Below are 19,563 nucleotides of genomic sequence, written 5' to 3'. Positions count from 1 at the left end.
AGCACCTAAGGTTCCTCACTCTCCCTACCTCGAGGAGGGTGGGGGGAATAGGCCCGAACTACACTTCCCAGAATGCAAAGCAGTGGGGCGGCGCTAAAGAAATGGTGTGTTTTTACCTTAACGTGGCTCCAGGAGCTTCGGGTTTGATTATAAACTGCAGTCGCTCTTCTTGGCTCTCCTTAACCTCAGCCTAATTGGCTCCGTAGTAGAGGCGTGGGCGGGCGCTCAGGCGTCACGGGCAGCGGTTGAATGGAGGCGCTCAGCCCGGCGACCTGACGGTAAATGAAGTCCCAACTCTGGTCAGAACTGTGGCTTCTCTAACTATGTTGGAGCAAGAGAACTACATTACCCAGTAAGCCTCGGGCCTGGGAGACGCCGTGGGGGCGGCACCTCACGTCTGTACAGTCATCCCAAGCCTCTCCGGCGGGACTGTGATGGCTGGAGAGATGACGATCTTAGGTCAGTGACCAGGGGTTCCTTGTGGCGGTTGTGGGCACCGGCGCAGTTTGGGGAAGGCCGGGGTGGGCGTGGGTGGTTGTCACTTCCTGGATCCAGTTGGCGCAGTGGGAAGGATTCCGGAAAGGTGACTTAAGGGCGGTTTTTGGTTCTTCGGGGCGCAGGATTGAGGGTCGCGACTAGAAACGGTCTGGGCCAGAGTAGGCCATGTGGGGCCGGCGGCGACCCTCTGCGTACATCCCAGGGACATCGGGCCTCGGGAAGGGTTCTTTTCGAAAGAGCGTTGATTTTGAATCGGTTGAATTTGGGCCTTTGGGAGGCTGCAAGAACGTGCGTCTCCAGGACCCCTTTGTAAGGAAGGGGGAGGAGCAGCACCGGCGGCCTGAGCTGTAGACGCGGGATGCTGCGTTTTGAGAGAGCCAGGCCTCTTGCAGGTATAGTCTGCTGCACTCCGCCAGTCTGGGTTAGTAATCCACCCTCCCCGAGCGAGAAGATCAGGAAATGTTTCTGACCTTCTCCACGTAGGAGCTAGAGGAAAGGGGGGTTGGCACTTGATTTCTTTCTTTTCTTTTCTTTCTTTTTTTTTTTTTTTTTGAGTTATGTGTTGATGAGGATGAGCTCACAATTAGTCAAGCAGACTCCTGCCAATTGACGTTTTGGGTCGTATGTAACATGTATGGACATAGTCTCCTGAAACCAAATAACAGATGAGTTGTAAATCCGAAGTGGCATCTTTCTTCATCCCTAATGTTTACGGTCTGCGTGGCGTTTTTTCGAATTTGTGTATGTATGTGTGTGTGTGTGTTTCTTTAAATCATTATTTGTTGAGCATCTGCTTTGTCCTAGGAGCCATTCCTAGTTTCAAGGGATACAACAGAGAATAAAACCTGCCTTCAGGGAGCTTTATGTCGCATTTAGGGTTAGACATTTATGGTTCTCCTTCCCTAAATGTTAACTTCTGCAAGACGCATTTGCTTAATTCGTATTTAAATACAGAAAACGTTAATTGTTTCTGTTAATTAATTCTGTTGTAAAGTAGCAGTTTCATATTTAAACAACTTTCAAAATAATTTCCCCAATTTATCCAGTTTATTCTTTTGAAAGGTAAAAGAACATGAGGGGTTAAAAAGTTTTAGCCCGGAGTGCCTCAGTGGTTAAAGTCTCTGCCTTCGGCTCAGGTCATGGTCCCAGGGTTCTGAGATCGAGCCCCGTGTCTGGTCCTCTGCTCAGTAGGGAGCCTGCTTCCCCCTCTCTCTCTGCCTGCCTCCCTGCCTACTTGTGATCTCCATCTGTCAAATAAATAAATAAAATCTTAAAAAAAAAAAAAAGTTTTAGCCCTTCAATAACAGAGTTCTTGCTGTCGAAATTCTAATAATGGAGTTTCTTTTTAATAATGATAAAGCTGTCTATAAAGCTATGAGATCTGAATATTAATTGATCAAGAAATTGAATTATATCTATATTACATTTGTCTAGTTTTTGGTAGAGATAAATGGCTTTTCCTGTCAGCATCAGCACAATTATTTATGTTTTTACTTTATCTTCACCCATAGATGAAGTACTCAGACATACAACTACAGGGTTTTTGTTTCTGTTTTTTGGGTTGTTCCTTCATTTTAACTGTATTATAGTCATTTTGCGTTATGAAAAACTTGATGTCTGAGGGAAGTGTTTATCTATAGTACTATAAAAGAAAATATTTCAGAGTGCATTAGTCTTGTTTCAAAGAGTGATATTAAAGAGACTTTTCTATAGTAATTTAGCATATTGTACTAGTTTAATAAAACATATATTTTAATTTGCCTATATTTCAGGATCAGCTGTTTTGACTCTCCTGTTGGCTGGCTATTTGGCACAACAGTATTTACCGTTGCCTACTCCTAAAGTGATTGGCATTGACCTTGGTACCACCTACTGTTCTGTTGGGGTGTTTTTTCCTGGTACGGGAAAAGTAAAGGTCATTCCGGATGAAAATGGGCATATCAGTATACCCAGCATGGTGTCATTTACTGACAGTGATGTATATGTGGGTTATGAAAGCTTAGAGCTGGCAGATTCAAATCCTCAGAACACAATATATGATGCCAAGAGATTCATAGGCAAGATTTTTACCCCAGAAGAGCTGGAGGCTGAAGTTGGCAGATACCCATTTAAGGTAAGTGATTAAGCTAAAATCTATTGTAATTTTAGTTTAGCATACTGTTTCAGTTGATGCCTTGGCCTCAAGTTAAAAACATTCCGTTTCAATTTACTTAATCTGCATGGAAGTTACATTATAACAAGCTGTCCTACAGCAGTTCCAGGATGAGTTAATTCATGGGCTCTACAGAGCTACTATGTTCTTGCTCTGCCATTTTTCGGAATATTTTCTCTCAGAATATCTGTTTAGCTCTTTTATCACTGTAGCAAGAAAACTGATGAAACCCCATGAAATATGGCTGGATGGAGGGATGATGGATGTCTGCTTGCCTGCCTGCTTAGCTCTTCCTTTGTAGCAAGAAAGCTAATGAAGCCCCATGTACTATGCATGGATGGTGGGTGGATGGATGGATGGACAGACAGGTGGATGGCTAGATAGGTTTATAGATGCTCTCTGTGTTAGGATAATCATATTTATATACTTGAAAAGAGATCATAGAGGCATGTGATTTTATGACTTGTTTGAAATTCAGCAATATGACATGGTTCCTTAGAATGATATTTGGAGTTTTTTAAGTTTCTGAGTGTTGTGATTTTTGTTGTTTATGTTTCATGTGGGATCTGATAGGATAGTGTCTTTGGGCCTCATTTTAATAGTGTCTGTAGCTTGTTTTTATTTTTCCCCAATAGGTTGGTAGATGGTCAAGTTTTCATCATTGAAACTGATGAAACCTAATTATGTAGTCTAGAATGATGGGGGTAAAATTCTTATAATTTCTTAGAAGACTAATTCCCTTTACTCTTGATATGAATAGTCTTTGATGAAAGTAGGGTAGTATGTTTTAGAATTAACCTAGTTTTTTAAATGCACAACCACATTAGCAGGGATAGTGACCTAATACATGTTTTCATGGAAATATGAATGTAAGTGATATTTGATTCTTTTTTTTTTAATTTTTAAATTTTTTTAAATTTTTTAAATTAACATATAATGTATTATTAGTCCCAGGGGTACAGGTCTGTGAATTGCCAGGTTTATACACTTCACAGCATTCACCATAGCACATACCTTCCCCAGTGTCCATAACCCCACCACCCTCTCCTACCCCCCTCCCCCCGACAACCCTCAGTTTGTTTTGTGAAATTAAGAGTCTCTTATGGTTTGTCTCCCTCCCGACCCCATCTTGTTTCAATTATTCTTTTCCTACCCCCCAAACTCCCCAAATTGCATCTCAACTTCCTCAAGTGATATTTGATTCTTGGATAAGAACATAATGAAGTACTAAATTATTCTTGTTAATATGTTCCAGAGCATTTTTTTCAGGTATCTATTATTTTTGGAATCAAGTTAACTAAATAAAAACGATCCTAAGTCAAATACATGATCCAGCAACTTTTATTCCTTATATATTTCATCTTTTTTTTTTAAATTCATTTAATATATATATATATATATATATATAAAGAATCTTCTGTCTTGCCTTCATATGCTTGGTGATGGATTATTTTTATTCTGCTGTTATTGTAGATATCACTTTATGGATTTTTAAAATATAGCTTTTAATAACTTCTAATTTTAGTAAATGATAGATTACAAATAAATGACCTTATAAAGTTTTTGTTGTAAGTCCAGTCTGTGTGTATGTATTTAAGTATATGTGTGTATGTATGATTTTACTTTTCTTTTCTTTTCTTTTCTTTTTTTTTTTTTGGCAAATCCTATTCGCAGGTTTTAAACAAAAACGGAATGGTTGAGTTTTCTGTGACAAGTAATGAGACCATCACCGTTTCTCCAGAATACGTTGGCTCTAGACTATTGTTGAAGTTAAAGGAAATGGCAGAGGAGTATCTTGGAATGCCAGTTGCCAATGCTGTTATTTCTGTACCAGCAGAATTCGATCTAAAACAGAGAAATTCAACAATTGAAGCAGCTAACCTTGCAGGTAATATCACCCTTGCTTGAGCTTTATTTTTTTCAAAATGTTCTTGGGTTGAAAATCTTCTGTAGTAAGGTGTATCACTTTGAAAACCACCTAACTAGGCATATAAATAAACCTAAAGTGGGTAAATTAGGTGGATTTTGATATGTTTACAAACAAAAATTAAGAAAACTCTATAGCACAATGTGAGTTGCAACATACTGTGACAATTGCCAGTCAGGTAGGCCTCTAACAAAGTCTGAGAACATGGGTGCATGTTAGCAATGAGGAATTTTTTTCTACAAATTTTCTTTAATGTTCAGATGACTGAATTATTTTTTTGAAAATCTGAGGTAGAAGAGAATTCATTTGAAGCCATTCATTAAATATTGAGTGCCTTGGTAAATGAAACAAATAAATCTCTGTTCTCACGGAACTTATATTCCACTGGAGAGAAACAGAAGGTCTGTGTTAAAGATAAGTATATTCTGGGGTTTCCCACTCTTAGCATTATTGACATTTTGGGCTAGATAATTCTGTGTTGTGGGCAGCTGTCCTGTACAGTATAGGTCAGTTAGCTCACCCCTAACCTCTGCTCATTAGGTGCTAGCAGCCCTCTCCTCTCCAAGTAGTGACAACCTTTTGTCTTCAGATGCTGTCAGATACTCCCTGAGGGGCAAAATTCCTAAGGGCAAAATTGCCCTGGTTGAAAACCCTGATAGAACATATATCAGAAAGTAACATGCTATGGAAGAAAAAAAAGAACAGAACTGGAAGAGGATTGCTGGTGGTGATCAGGAAGTGGGGGAACTTGAAGGTTTTAGAGTGGTCGGGTAGGCCTCATTGAGAAAATAACGTTTAAGCATATTTGAAGGAGACGACGAGGTTGTTAGCCAAGCTGATGTATAGGGGAAGGATGTTGCAGGGGAGAGAACAGTCAGTGTAGCAGCCATAAAATGGGAATTTGCTAGTGCTTATGAAGATGGGAAGTTGGTCAGTGTGACCAGAGCGGAGTGAGCGATGAAGTCAGAGAGCTAAGGGAAAAGGTATGAAAGGTTTTTAAATAAATTGTTCAGAATTGGAATAGTTTTTTATGGCTCCTGATACATAAATGCCATATTACTTTCCAAACCACTCATGACATGTGGCAGTTGGGTAAAGTAGGAAGTTTGTGCAAGGAAATCTGATTTTTTTTTTTTTTTGCCTAAACTTTCACTGTTTCGCATTACCTTCAAGATCAGATTTGCTATATATTTCAGATTTACACTTGAGAGTCTTAAATTTTTAAGTACTTTTTTAAGAGTCATTGTACTGATTGGAACCCTATATGGTCTGTGGTGTGAGTGGGAGGGATAGAGAGGAATCCATTTACATCTAAAATTTTTTTATGATCTCTTCTGTTTACTTACCTGCTTTTTTTCAAAGTCACTTTAAAAAAAAAGAAGAGCGTAGTAAGTTTATTTCATTTCCACAGCAATTTATTATAGTACATAATGATTAAAGTTTTATTACTCTTATATTCTCAAGTAAAATGAAAATTAAAGGGGGCTAGGATTTTTTAAATTAAATATTAAATAATACAGAACATAATGATATATTTCACTAAATCTGGGCTTTTCTCATATCAATAACTTTTAAGATGATTTTAATGATCCTATTTAGAAAAACCAATATTTATCATTCCCATTTCACTATTTTTGTTGGGTTTGTGACTGCTCCCATTGTTACTCAGTGGAGTCCTTGTCACATAAAACACACTAACATGGTATGAGGTTAAGTGGGACGGAATTTTGATCATGCTGTCCTCTGATGACTTGTTCTTCCTTCCAACCAATCTTACAGGACTGAAGATCTTGAGAGTAATAAATGAACCCACAGCAGCAGCTATGGCCTATGGCCTCCACAAGGCTGATGTCTTTCATGTCTTGGTGATAGATTTGGGTGGAGGAACTCTAGATGTGTCATTGCTGAATAAACAAGGAGGAATGTTTCTAACCCGAGCCATGTCTGGTAAGAAAAATACATGGAGACTGAAAGAGGTTCAGACATGCTTTTCTTATTAGCTCACCTAATGTGTTGTGTTGATTTTAAAGCTTTTTTCAGGGGGTACCTGGGTGAGTTAGTTGGTCAAGCATCCAACTCTTGGTTTAGACTCAGGACAAATCTCAGGATTGTGAAATCGAGCCCCGTATGGGCTCTGCATTTGGTGTGGATTTGCTTGAGATTCTTTACCCCTCTGTTCTTCTCTTTGCTCGCACGTGCATACGCTTGCTCTCTCCAAAATAAATCAATAGAAATAAACAAAATTTTTTTTCACTATACTTGGACTTCATTTTGGTGGTCTGTATATGTGATTTTATAACCACCATTTATATATATAATAACAAGAGAAAGTGAAGTTTAAAGAAAATGAGCACCCTATCAAGCAAATAAATACATTGCCAGTTGTAGCTCACTGAGCCAGTAGGACTTCATGGCTGTGGTGAAGGGAGCAGAAAGCAAGAAAAATCCTTTAAGTATTTACCCTAAAGATACAAACGTAGTGATCCGAAGGGGCACATGCACCCAAATGTTTATAGCAGCAATGTCCGCAATAGCCAAACTATGGAAAGAACCTAGATGTCCATCAACAAATGAATGGATAAAGAAGATGTGATATATATACACAATGGAATACTATGCAGCCATCAAAACCCCCGAACTCTTGCTATTTGCAGCAACGTGGATGGAACTAGAGGGTATTATGCTGAGTGAAATAAGTCAATCAGAGAGGAATTTGAGAGGCAGGACAGGGGGGTCATGGGGGGTAGGGAAGGAAAAAATGAAACAAGATGGGATCAGGAGGGAGATAAACCATATGAGACTCTTAATCTCACAAAACAAACTGAGGGTTGTTGTGGGATTGGGGGGAGGGTTAGGTTGGCTGGGTTATGGACATTGGGGAAGGTATGTGCTATGGTGAGTGCTGTGAAGAAATGTCACAGACCTGTACTCCTGGGGCAAATAATACATTATATGTCAATAAAAAAATGAAAAGAGAAAAATCCTTTAAAATGAAGAGTAATCAGTTTATTTCATTTGATAACATGTTTTACAAAATATGTTTAGAAAATCTAGTAATAGTGTTCTCTAGGAAATTATAATAGGATTTTGTATTCTAAATCTTTTTTTTTTTTTTTTAATTTCAAGAATGGAGGCTGTTTGAAAAGTGAAGCTATAAGTTATAGGTTGTCTAACTTTAGCATTTTTCTTTTTCCTACCTGGAGTCTTTAGAACCAAATTCAATGCCAGGGATTTGTATTAACATTAATCTTTTGCTTTTAAATCTTTCTCTCTCTCATTTTTAAAAATTTTAGCTCTTAAGCAAGCGAAAGGATTGAAAGAAAAAGATAAAATGGCTACTGTTACTTTTTAATTATAAAGACTTTTTTTTCCTCTTGAGAGTAATAACATTCAGTGTTTTTAAATTGCTGTTAAAAGCTAATCTTTCGTCAACTTTTATCTTCAGAAAAATTATTGGATATCATTAAGTGATAGTTCCTTTTTTATTAAAAATTTTTAACCAGGGGCACCTGGGTAGCTCAGGTAGCTTAGTGGGTTAAAGCCTCTGCCTTCGGCTCAGGTCATGATCCCAGGGTTCTGGGATCCAGCCCCATGTGGGACTCTCTGCTCAGCAGGGAGCCTGCTTCTTCCTCTCTCTCTCTGCCTGCCTCTCTGTCTACTTGTGATCTCTGCCTGTCAAATAAAATAAATAAAATCTTCAAAAAAAAATTTTTTTAACCAGATATCCATTGTTTTTAAACAATATACATTAGAGTTAAAATTATTTTAATCCAATTATTTTACATCAGTCTTTGTGTGAATAAAATCTAAATAGTTAAGTACGTTAAGCAAGAGATTTGTTATTCCTAGTATATTGTTTTTATACATGCTACACAGACATATATATGTATATATATATACACACACGTACACATACAAATACATAAGTATAACATGCCTTTTTATTTCTAACTTAGGAAACAATAAACTTGGAGGACAGGACTTCAATCAAAGACTTCTTCAGTATTTATATAAACAGATTTATCAAACATACGGCTTTCTACCCTCTAGGAAAGAGGAAATTCACAGATTAAGACAAGCTGTGGAAATGGTCAAATTAAATCTGACTCTTCATCAGTCTGCTCAGTTGTCAGTATTACTAACAGTGGAGGAAAAGGACAAGAAGGAGCCTCAGAGTAGTGACACTGACCTGCCAAAGGACAGATTTTCTCCCGCTGATGGCCGCCATGTGAACAGCGTGGTTGGAGCTGGGCTTTCTGAAAAGACAAGTGGAGAAAGTCAGGTGTTATTTGAAACAGAAATATCACGGAAGCTCTTTGACACCCTTAATGAAGATCTCTTCCAGAAAATACTTGTACCCATTCAGCAAGTATTAAAAGAAGGCCACTTGGAGAAGACTGAGATCGATGAGGTGGTTTTGGTTGGGGGTTCTACTCGTATTCCTCGAATCCGCCAAGTCATTCAGGAGTTCTTTGGAAAGGATCCCAACACTTCTGTAGACCCTGACCTGGCAGTGGTGACAGGAGTGGCTATCCAAGCAGGGATTGATGGGGGCTCCTGGCCTCTCCAAGTCAGTGCTTTAGAAATTCCCAATAAGCATTTACAAAAGACCAACTTCAACTGAATCATGGAGGGATGATGATTTGTGATTGTCTGATGAGCGCTTCCTCTTTATCAGACCACCTCCAATAAAGAAAAGTCTCTAAAATACTCATTTACCTGAAAGGTAGCATTTAGATACACAGAATTTTACATAGCATTTGGTTTTAGGATTAAATGTGACCAGATTGAGCCTACGTGATTTTGGAGAGCTCTCATTCCAGCAAATACTTTTCACATGATAGAGTTGAAGTAAAACTGTTGCAGGAGCATGGGTGGTTTTGTTTTCTGGATTCTGTAAGTAGATAGCCACATGCACTTAAAGTGACATTCTATAAACATTGCCTAGTGCCGATATTACGATTCCCAGTTCTTACTAAATTGTATTAGCAGGAGCTGGTAATTGATTTACTTGGATATCACATGTAACTATTAGTTTGAACCATACTTGAAGGACAGTATTGCTGTCAGGTTTTTACATTGGCTGGGAGATAGCAGTATTAGGAATATAAGCTGCATATATAATGTTCAGTAGTGGCCATATTATGTAATAAATTTACTTTCACAAATTCCATTACGTGTCCTATTTACATAACCTGCATTCTTCAGATTTTTAAATTATTTATTGTATCAACTTTATTTTAAAATAGCGACAGATTTATTCAGGTGTTTCAATACCAGACAGTAAATGTAACCAATGTATATTCCAGTTCTTTGGTTGCCATCATCATCTTTCTCTGCTTGGATTTCCATGATTCTGCCTGATGAAACACAGGTGGGGGTTATTTATTTCATTTTACACATGTCTTAATGTCACAATAAAGCCATCATTACTATCTCTTCTTTGTTACCCAAGACCTTTGCAGACATTGATAAGTACCAGTAATTAGCCACAGTATTTATGGTTTTATTTCTTTGTTTATTTTCAGTAAGCCCGGGAGCATGTAGCTTGCGTTTGAACTATCCAATCATACTTGATTCAGTTTTTACTGAGATTTTTTTCCCATATATTAGTTTTGAATGAGGAAAACATGCTCACTTTTAAAATCTTTATTGTTTCCCACTATCGTTTTACAGTAGTCACAGTTGGACTGCTTTCAGCCTTAAGGTTAGTATGTGATGCGAGTAAAAAAAAAAAAATTAAACACTGAAAGTAATGTGGCAATATAATGTGAAGGGCAATGTTGAAAAATTTCTACAAATCAGCATTTGTAGCAGTTTTGTTTTGATTTTGTTTGTTTCCTTTTAGAAATGCTACAGGGACCAAGAAAGAAAATGTAGCAAGTAGTTCTGTTACTGTGATGCCCAAAGTTGAAGGTTTTTGTTCTTGTTTTTGTTTTTCCTTAATGCATGCTTCATACTACTGTTCAAAAATTATGCTCTGGTCAACATGTTTGTTAATGTAAAAAGTATGTCTGCTTTATCTATTGTTGAATTTAAAATTTACTCAATTTCCAATGACCGAAAAAGAGAACTAAGCAGACATTTCAGCAACATCGAACATTTCAGCTTCTGACAGTAAAAAGCTTAGTGTTAGTATTTTTTGCAGATCTAAAAAAAATTGTAAGCGATGAGATTGCTGTTAAAACACAATTTTAATCACATAGTTTTGTGTACAGATTGTCTAGTAAGTAGATAGAAAAGTAAAAAATGTTTGTTGACATATTTTATTTTATAACTAACGGAGAAATGCCAAAGATGAATCCTTCACTGCGTTATGAAAATATTCAAGTGTTCTCTTGGACTTGACATGAATCTTTAATAGATTTTAAAATTGGAAAAGATCTTTTTGCTTAGGTCTTAAGAGGAAAGTGTTCAATCTATCAAAATCTCCACATATATTATCAGCTTTAACTAACTAAAGCATTTTAACATTTTTTTAAAAAAATCTTGACTCTCTCAAATACATGAGATAGTTCAGGAAGATCTGTTACCACTTTTTAGTGGAAACAATTTGCAAAACAGGGCAGCTAATCTCATACTAATGTTAGAATTTAAGTAATTTGATCGTGTCCAAAAAAAGAGAATGGCAGTGCTGGAATTTGGGGGCAAGAGTTTAGCATATTCTCTAGTATAGTTACGCCTTTAAAAATACAAAGCAAATGTCTATCTTCAATCATATTTTAGGGGCCTCTGTATAAATGGTCTTCAAATCAATGTAGTTTATTTATTTAAAAAATCAAAATGCATCCCAAAAGGGATTGTTTATGCCTAATAATCTTGACATTTTCCATAAAACAGTATGTTTTGGCTGTACATGTAACTAGTTTTTTGAAGTGCATTAATTTTTTAAATACTAACTGTTGTATGAGTAGAATATGTGAATGAGTAATTTATTTTGTATCAGGAATGTTTCAGTACTGTGTTTTCACTCCAGCCACTGACTTAACAGATGCTACCGTGTATAACATGTACGGAAATTTATATAGTTACTGTGCATAACAGATTGTGCCTCTTAAATTTGTGTGTGTACAGGTTATTCACATTTGAATGTAAATAAATATCACTTTGCAGTTTGTTTTTTAAACTGTGTACTTTCTTTTCCATGCACGGCTAGGCCAGAGTACATTTTTGAGGTTTATAAGTGAAAAGGGAAGCAGGGCCGGCTGATGTGACACTCATGGTGCGTGAGCTCTGTGGCTCTTGCCCTCTCCCCTGCATCCTGACGCTGGGGTTGCTTATGTCCTTTTCCACTTACCTTCCTAATTTAGAGGTGACAGTTCCTGTATCATAGAAGCAGCAGTTCCAGAATTCTGAATACCAATTCATGACCTTTGACTATAATGTAACAAAGACCTAAATTAATCTATAATTAGTGAATAATCCTACATAATAGACTACTGTAATCCTTTGGTGGATTCAGTAATACTTCATCATTTTCTAATAAAGTTTGGATAAAAACTATATATACATATTATATCTATTTAAAGAAATTCATTTGATTATTGTAGTCTTCATTTTCTAATGAAGTTTTCATCTTCATAATGTAGTCATCATTTTCTAATAAAGTTTGGATAAAACCTATTATACATATTTTATCTATTTAAAGAAATTCATATGATTAATGTAGTCTTTTCAGATGAGCCCTTGAAGATAGTAGACTTGACTTTTCCAATTGTTCCTGTGATTTCTTCATGGTTTTTCTAACCACCATTGCTGAGGGACTCAAATGAGGAAATACAGTGACACTCCCATATTTAGTTTATTTAACCAACAAAAACACAGTAGCCCACTGAGATAGGCAGCCTACAGTGTAGCTTCCAATGACCCCTATTTTCTGGTATTCATCTCCTATTGTGATCTTCCTTTGAATGTGTGCAAGATTGGAGGACTCCCTGCTAATGATGGAAGGTAGGTACATGGAGGTGAATAAGCTCCCCAGCAGACAGCACCAACTTAACGGCTGTGAGAGCCTTCTCAAAAGTGAGCCCTCTCTTCCTTAGATAATGCGGTCACAGTTGAAATTCAAGTATAATCTCATGAGAGATTTAAACCAGAATAGTCCAGCTAAGTGGATTCCTGACCCAAGGAAGTTATATTTTTGTGGTTTTAAGCCATTGAGTTTTGGATTAATTTGTTGTTCAGCAATAGATAATAGAGTACTATGTACCAGTACTGCTCTAAATGTTTAATGGCAGGGGCACCTGGGTGGCTCAGTGGGTTAAGCGATTGCTTTTGGCTCAAGTCTTAATCCTAGGGTCCTGGGATCAAGTCCTGTGTTGGGCTCCCTGCTCAGTGGGGAGTCTGCTTCTCCCTCTCCTGCCCCTCTCCCCACCACTCACTCTCTCTCAAATAAGTAAATAAATAAAAATCTTCAAAAAAATGTTTTAGTGATAACCACTTAAGTTTTGTTCCAGCAAACCAATGAGTAGGTACTATTATCTCCATTTTCAGATAGGGAAATTAAGGCACAGGTGTGTCAAGAAATTTCCCTAGGATTGATTATACAGCTAGTAAGTGGCACAGAGTCAGGATTCAAATCCAATCCATGCTCAAATGCAGTGCTGTGCTGCTTTTTCCATCACATAGTAAAACCCCATAGTACCGATTTTATTCAGTTACTTAACTACTGGATGGTATCCATAAAAGACTTATTTAGCAGATGATAGTAAAATTAAAGATTTTGGTAATGCTATTTAATCCTTTATACTTCTAACTAAATCACTGGTTTTTGAGAGTACCTAGAGCAAAGAAAGTACTTGATATTACAAATGGCTGTGGTAGATAAATAAGCAAAGAAGTTCAGTGACTGCCAATTTATGTGGGATTGTAAGAAAACGCCACAATAAAATAGGTTATTATTTTACCTATGGCTCTCAAGCCCCTGCCTGATTCTATAGTTCTCAAGTTTCTGCAAATTACTGAAAATTTTCCTGAAGTATGAAAGAAAATAAATTTGCCTTGGTAAAGCATTTATTTACTTTGTAATAGGAATTAATAGACATTAAGTAAAAAAATTTTTTTAATTGACATTATTTGTATGTTAAAGCAGGACCAAATGCTGTTTTATACCTTATTGAATTAATTATCATCTGGCTTATCTAAAATATCTCCTTGTGACTTTATTAACATATGTATATCACATAAACACACATAGATTTCTCCAGTTAAAGAGTTCATCCATTCACCTTAAATCATCTAATGTGGCCTATGTAGTATTGGAAATTGGGAATTGGATCTCAGTTAGTACTTATAATAACTGCTCTTCCTCTGTCTCCCACTTCGCTAAACTAAAGTTATTTTGCTGAGATTAGTTCTGGTTGAAAAAGACTCTGTGGCAGAGAGTAGTTATGGCAGATAATATGGCTATATTGCAGTATCTTTCCTATCGAAGATAGAAATATGTTTAAAGCAGCAACACCCACTGCTTTAAAACCTGTTTCCCATCTTCCTTTGCAGCTAGGGGTGGCTAGTGATTCAATTCTGACCACTGAGATGTAAGCATAAATCCCTAGGTAGAAACCCCACACTTTTTTTTTTTTCTTTCAAGTAAGTTTACACATTTGTGCTATTAAATGTTTTGTTCCTCACCATTCCTTTCTTCTTGCAATACAGACAAAAGCAATGGGTTTTCCAACTATCAACCAAGATGGGCTATGGATGATGTTTGAGCAAAAGATAGAATCAGCCTAGTGGTATTATCGAACCACACTGGCCAACTTTGTCCTCTCCACCTTGAGACTTCGTTCTACTTAAGAACAATAAACCCTACAAGGGGGTGCCTGGCTGGCTCAGTTGGTAGAGCATACAACTCTTGATCTCAAGGCTGTGAGTTTGAGCCCCAGGTTAGGCATAGAAATTACTTTTAAAAATTAAAAATAAAATAAACCCCATGGGGCGCCTGGGTGGCTCAGTGGGTTAAAGCCTCTGCCTTCGGCTCAGGTCATGATCCCAAGGTCCTGGGATCGAGCCCCGCATTGGGTTCTCTGCTCAGCAGGAAGCCTGCTTCCTCCTCTCTCTCTGCCTGCCTCTCTGCCTACTTGTGATCTCTGTCTGTCAAACAAATAAAATAAAATCTAAAATAATAATAATAATAATAATAAATCCCTTAGTTGTTTACCCTTCTTTCTTTGTTTTCCTTCTTTTCTTCCTTCTGCTTTTAAACTTATGACCCTTAACTGCGTGGCTAAACATTTGGTCCAAGTGTCATTTGTTGGACTTCTGGTTTTGGCCAAGATGCAATATGGAGTAACTCATTTGAGTAAATAATCAGACAAAATGTATGAAACAACAGGACTTGGTGCACATCACGGTCAACATTAATTCATATCCATTACATCTGTAAATCACTGATATGGCGGTACAGGGAAAACAGATGGCTCTTCTGTAATACCTGGAGATTGTTACACAAAGGTTGAGAACCGAGAGCCAAAAGCAAATGTTCAGAGGGAATTAGTGGCGACTGAAGTGTTATCAATACATACACCTAGTTCCTATTTGTGCTCCACTGCCCCTCATTCCAAATCATTTATTCCAGCCTTACTCTCTGATCACATTACATTTTCTGCTACATGTGTCGGCAAGAAACCAATGATCATTCTTAAGTATATTAAAGAGTTACATTTTTTTTCTTTTTTTTTTTTAATATTTTATTTATTTATTTGACAGAGAGAAATCACAAGTAGGCAGAGAGGCAGGCAGAGAGAGAGAGAGAGGAAAGCAGGCTCTCTGCTCAGCAGAGAGCCCCATGCGGGACTCGATCCCAGGACCCTGGGATCATGACCTGAGCCGAAGGCAGCAGCTTAACCCACTGAGCCACCCAGGCGCCCCAAAGAGTTACATTTTTTAAGCATGAATTCGAAAATCGATCCTCTATCACTTCCCTTGGTGCACACAAAGCAATGCATATGTGTTATTTTCGTTCTAAACATTGTGGAGCAAATATTTTTCAAATCTTTCAGATTTTTTTAATATCACAAATATTTCTCAATCATGACCTATTTTTATATTTTACTCCTATGTCTGTCCATTTTCATTTTGTTCTTTGTGCCAGGAGATAAAACAAGATGCCTACCTTTGATCAACTACGTGACTAACTCTGTGCTCAGACGGCTCAATGTATGAATAACCAGTGGGCAACTCTGGGTACCTCGTCAGCCACCATCAAGAGAAGCCAGCCGGCCTTTTCCCAGTTCATACCTATTACCTTATTAATTTAGCCACAGAGCAGCCACACGAATTACCTAAATCTCTTCATCTCCATAAGCACATTTAGAGAAATGTAGCTTACAGTATAGGGGCAAGTCTTGATTTCCGTATTCTACAGATGGCCCACTCGCTTGCAAAATGACGGCTAGCAGAATATGAATCAGGAAAGCTAGAAGGAACTGGATCTGTCCTGATTGCCTCCTTCTCAAGTGACATAATATAATAACCCAACAAAAATAGGATATCATATTGTGTAGCACGGGGGACTGTATCTTATTTTAATCTCCACTTATCCCAAGTTGCTGTGAATAGAGTAGACTTTCATAAACATTGGCTTGATTTTGCCCTTTTTATTTACTTAACGTGTATTCCATGATGTGGGTTTGTAAATGAGACTACAACCAAAGGGGCTGTGACTGTTGATATTTAAATAATAGCTAACATGTTATTGAGTATTTTCTACATGCCAGACACTGTCCTAAGTGTTACATGTTATGTGATTTAATTTTCAAAAACTTTAGCAGGTAAATAAAATTGTTACTCCCAAGTAAGCCCAGAGAAGTAAGTTAACTTGCCCCAGCTGACTCAACCCGAAAGTGGTGGGAGTGGGGTTTCACTCAGGCACTCTGTCCCAAGATCCTGAAATCTTTTTAACTAGTCACTATATTTTCTTATTTTTTCTTGGTTATTTTTCCTAAAAGGAAGTCCCTACAGATCAGTTATAACTATTTGTGTGTATTAAAATACAGCATGATGTCTTCTTTTTAAAAAATATTTTATTTTTTAATAAGAGAGAACAAGTAGAGAGAGCAGCAGAAGGAGAGAGAGAAGCACTGAGCACAATGCAGAGCTCAATCCCACGATTCTGGGATCATGACCAAAGGCAGATGCTTAACGGACTGAGCCACCCAGATGCCCCAGCGTATGTCTTCTTAATACTGTTTGATATCAAAAAAGGTATATGAAATTTAATTTAAAAGTATATGAAATTGGGACGCCTGAGTGGCTCAGTGGGTTAAAGCCTCTGCCTTCGGCTAGGGTCATGATCCCAGGGTCCTGGGATCGAGTCTTGCATCCGGCTCTCTGCTCATCGGGGAGCCTTCTTCCTCCGTCTCTCTGCCTGCCTCTCTGCTTACTTGTGATCTCTGTCTGTCAAATAAATAAATAAATAAAATCTTTAAAAAAGAAAAAAAAAGTTTAAAAAATTTATATGAAATTGCCATTATTAAACCATTTTGATCTACAAAATGGCTATTTCGTATGGTTCAAACTTATATTTGTAAAAACAGCCTGCCCCCAAATTTTAATTTCATTCACTATGCTTACAAAGCTATTGGTTTAAAATCTTTCTCCCCCACTTCAACCACCAGACTCTTTAACTAGTTCTCCCAAGAATAAGACATTTAGTTGGAACTGGAAAAGACATGATTTTCTCACCATGTAGACCTGGATTCCACATACTATTGGCCCATTTCCCCTTGAAATCTTGTTTTTGACAAAATGAGTAGATAATAATACCTTTCTTATATTCTTTTTTTTTTTAAAGGCCTTTCTTATATTCTTTAGTGAAGACTGAAGTAATAAAAGGTCCCAATGCCTTGCACAGTACGAGGCATATGGTATGCTTTCAATAATAAATACCCTCATTATCCTTTAAAGAATTCAACTTAAGCCTCCTTAGGACTTTCCTTCTATCAGCTAAGGTAAATATTTCTACATATTGAAATTATAATCATTACTTTCTTAATTTACTTTATGGTTAAAATCTTTAAACAAATCAGACAATCATCGAATAAAGTTTTTTTTTTTTTTAATAAAATTCAAACTAGCTCTCTGTAATCCTGTCATATTGAGAACCCAGCTCTTTGCTTACAGTGGTCTTCAGTGACTGGATAAGCTTGGTGAACATAACTGTAATGAACATGTCATATTAATTTCTTAAAATACGGAAAAATTATCTTTGAGAACTTTGGGTTTAGTCTTTGTTTTTGTTTTTATTTAAATTCCAGTTAGCATATAGTGTAATACTGGTTTCAGGAGTAGAATTTAAATGATTCCATCACTTATATGTAACATTTTTTATATTTAATTTTGCTTTCTTTTTCTCTTAAGTATACTATATATTTTAGATATATCTGCACATATGTTATACATATTTTGTTACAAATATATCTGTATATGTATATATAAAACTGAAAATATCCTAAATATACAGCTTGGTGAATTTTCATGAACTAAACCGATACTCAGGCCTGGATCAGGAAACAGAACTTCCCCATTGTCCCAGAAGCCCATCTTGTGTACCCCTTCCATCTTTACCCCTCAATCCTTACCCAGAATAGCCAGTATCCTGACTTCTAATAGTACTTAGACTACTTCTTTTTTTTTTTTTAAGATTTTATTTATTTATTTGACAGACAGAGATCACAAGTAGGCAGAGAGACAGGCAGAGAGAGAGAGGAAGGGAAGCAGGCTCCCTGGTGGCAGAGAGCCCGATGCGGGACTCGATCCCAAGACCCTGGGATCATGACCTGATGAGCCGAAGGCAGAGGCTTTAACCCACTGAGCCACCCAGGAGCCCCTACTTCTCCTTTTTTTAAAAAAACTTTTGTATAAACAGAATTACAGAATCTCATACTAATATTCTTTTGTCATTGGCCTCTTTAACCCAACATACTTGTGAGAGTCATCCCTGCTGCTGTCTGTGCTGTGCACTCATTCTCATAGCCGTGTAGAGTTCCACTGTGTGACTCCACCGTAATTTATCCAGGCTACTGCTGATTTCCCATTAGATTTTTTTGAATTACAGAGGGTTTAAAAAAATAATAAAAAGTAATAAATTACGGAGGGTCTCTGGTTGATTTACTATAGGTGTAAAGAGGCTAAAACAAAATATTTTACAAAGAAATATCTAAATCGATTTTTTTAAATTAAAGTATACTTAACATGCAGTGTTATATTAATTTCAAGTGTACAGTAAAATCATTCAATAATGCGCTCTATGACTCAGGGCTCAACAAAGTAAGCATACTCTTAGTTCCCTTCATGTATATGAGCCACCGCCCCCCCCCATCTTCCCTCCAGCAACCACCAGTTTGTTTTCTCTATTGGAGTCTTTTTTTTTTTTTTTCTTTAAATTTCTCATCTTTATTTCTTCACTTCTACATATGAGTGAAATCATATGGTTTTAGTCTTTTCTGACTTCTTTCACGTAGCATTATACCCTCTACATCCAACCATATTGTTGCACATGGTGGAGTCTCATTTTTTTATGGCAAGGTGATATTCCATTATAGAGATTTTCTTTATCCATTCATCTATCAATGGACACTGGGTTGCTTCTATATCTAGGCTATTGATAATGAAAACACTGGAAGAATATATGCTACAATAAACATTGGGGTGCATAGATCTTTTCAAATTAGCATTTTTCAGTTTTTTGAGTAAATACCCAGTAGCATAATTATGGAATGATATGGTAATTCTATTTTTAATTTTTCAAGGAAACTCCATTCTGTTTTCCACAGTGGCTGTACCAATTTGCATTCCCACCAACAGTGCATAAAGTTCCTTTTTTTCCACATGCTTGCCAACACTCATTATTTCCTGTCTTTTTGATGTTAACCATTCTGACAGATGTGAGGTGATATCGTACTGCAGTTTTGATTTGCATTTCCCTGATGATGAGTGATGTTGGGCCTCTTTTCATGCGTCTTTTGGTCACATCTATGTCCTTTTG

At 37.1% G+C, this 19,563-nt stretch overlaps 1 protein-coding gene across 1 annotated transcript; it reads left to right on the top strand.

Annotated features, from left to right (window-relative positions):
- Positions 1-377: 377 nt before the first annotated feature.
- Positions 378-11,703, top strand: HSPA13 (heat shock protein family A (Hsp70) member 13). Its single transcript, XM_059392165.1, has 5 exons — positions 378-459; positions 2,271-2,611; positions 4,325-4,538; positions 6,357-6,524; positions 8,534-11,703. The coding sequence occupies exons 1-5, from the start codon at positions 435-437 to the stop codon at positions 9,199-9,201; spliced, it is 1,416 nt and encodes a 471-aa protein (XP_059248148.1). The 5' UTR covers positions 378-434; the 3' UTR covers positions 9,202-11,703.
- The last annotated feature ends 7,860 nt before the right edge of the window (positions 11,704-19,563 follow it).

Source organism: Mustela nigripes, chromosome 2 (assembly GCF_022355385.1).
Source record: "Mustela nigripes isolate SB6536 chromosome 2, MUSNIG.SB6536, whole genome shotgun sequence".
NCBI lineage: Eukaryota > Metazoa > Chordata > Mammalia > Carnivora > Mustelidae > Mustela > Mustela nigripes.
The sequence above is the reverse complement of the archived record's forward strand: the minus strand, read 5'-3'. Positions and strand labels throughout refer to the sequence as shown.

Bases quoted from the DNA above. Each gene is read 5' to 3' on its own strand.
- HSPA13 (XM_059392165.1), top strand. From the start codon at position 435: ATGGCTGGAGAGATGACGATCTTAG. The intron at 460-2,270 runs GTCAGTGACCAG...CCTATATTTCAG, and splicing joins TGGAGAGATGACGATCTTAG to GATCAGCTGTTTTGACTCTC. The intron at 6,525-8,533 runs GTAAGAAAAATA...TTTCTAACTTAG, and splicing joins TCTAACCCGAGCCATGTCTG to GAAACAATAAACTTGGAGGA.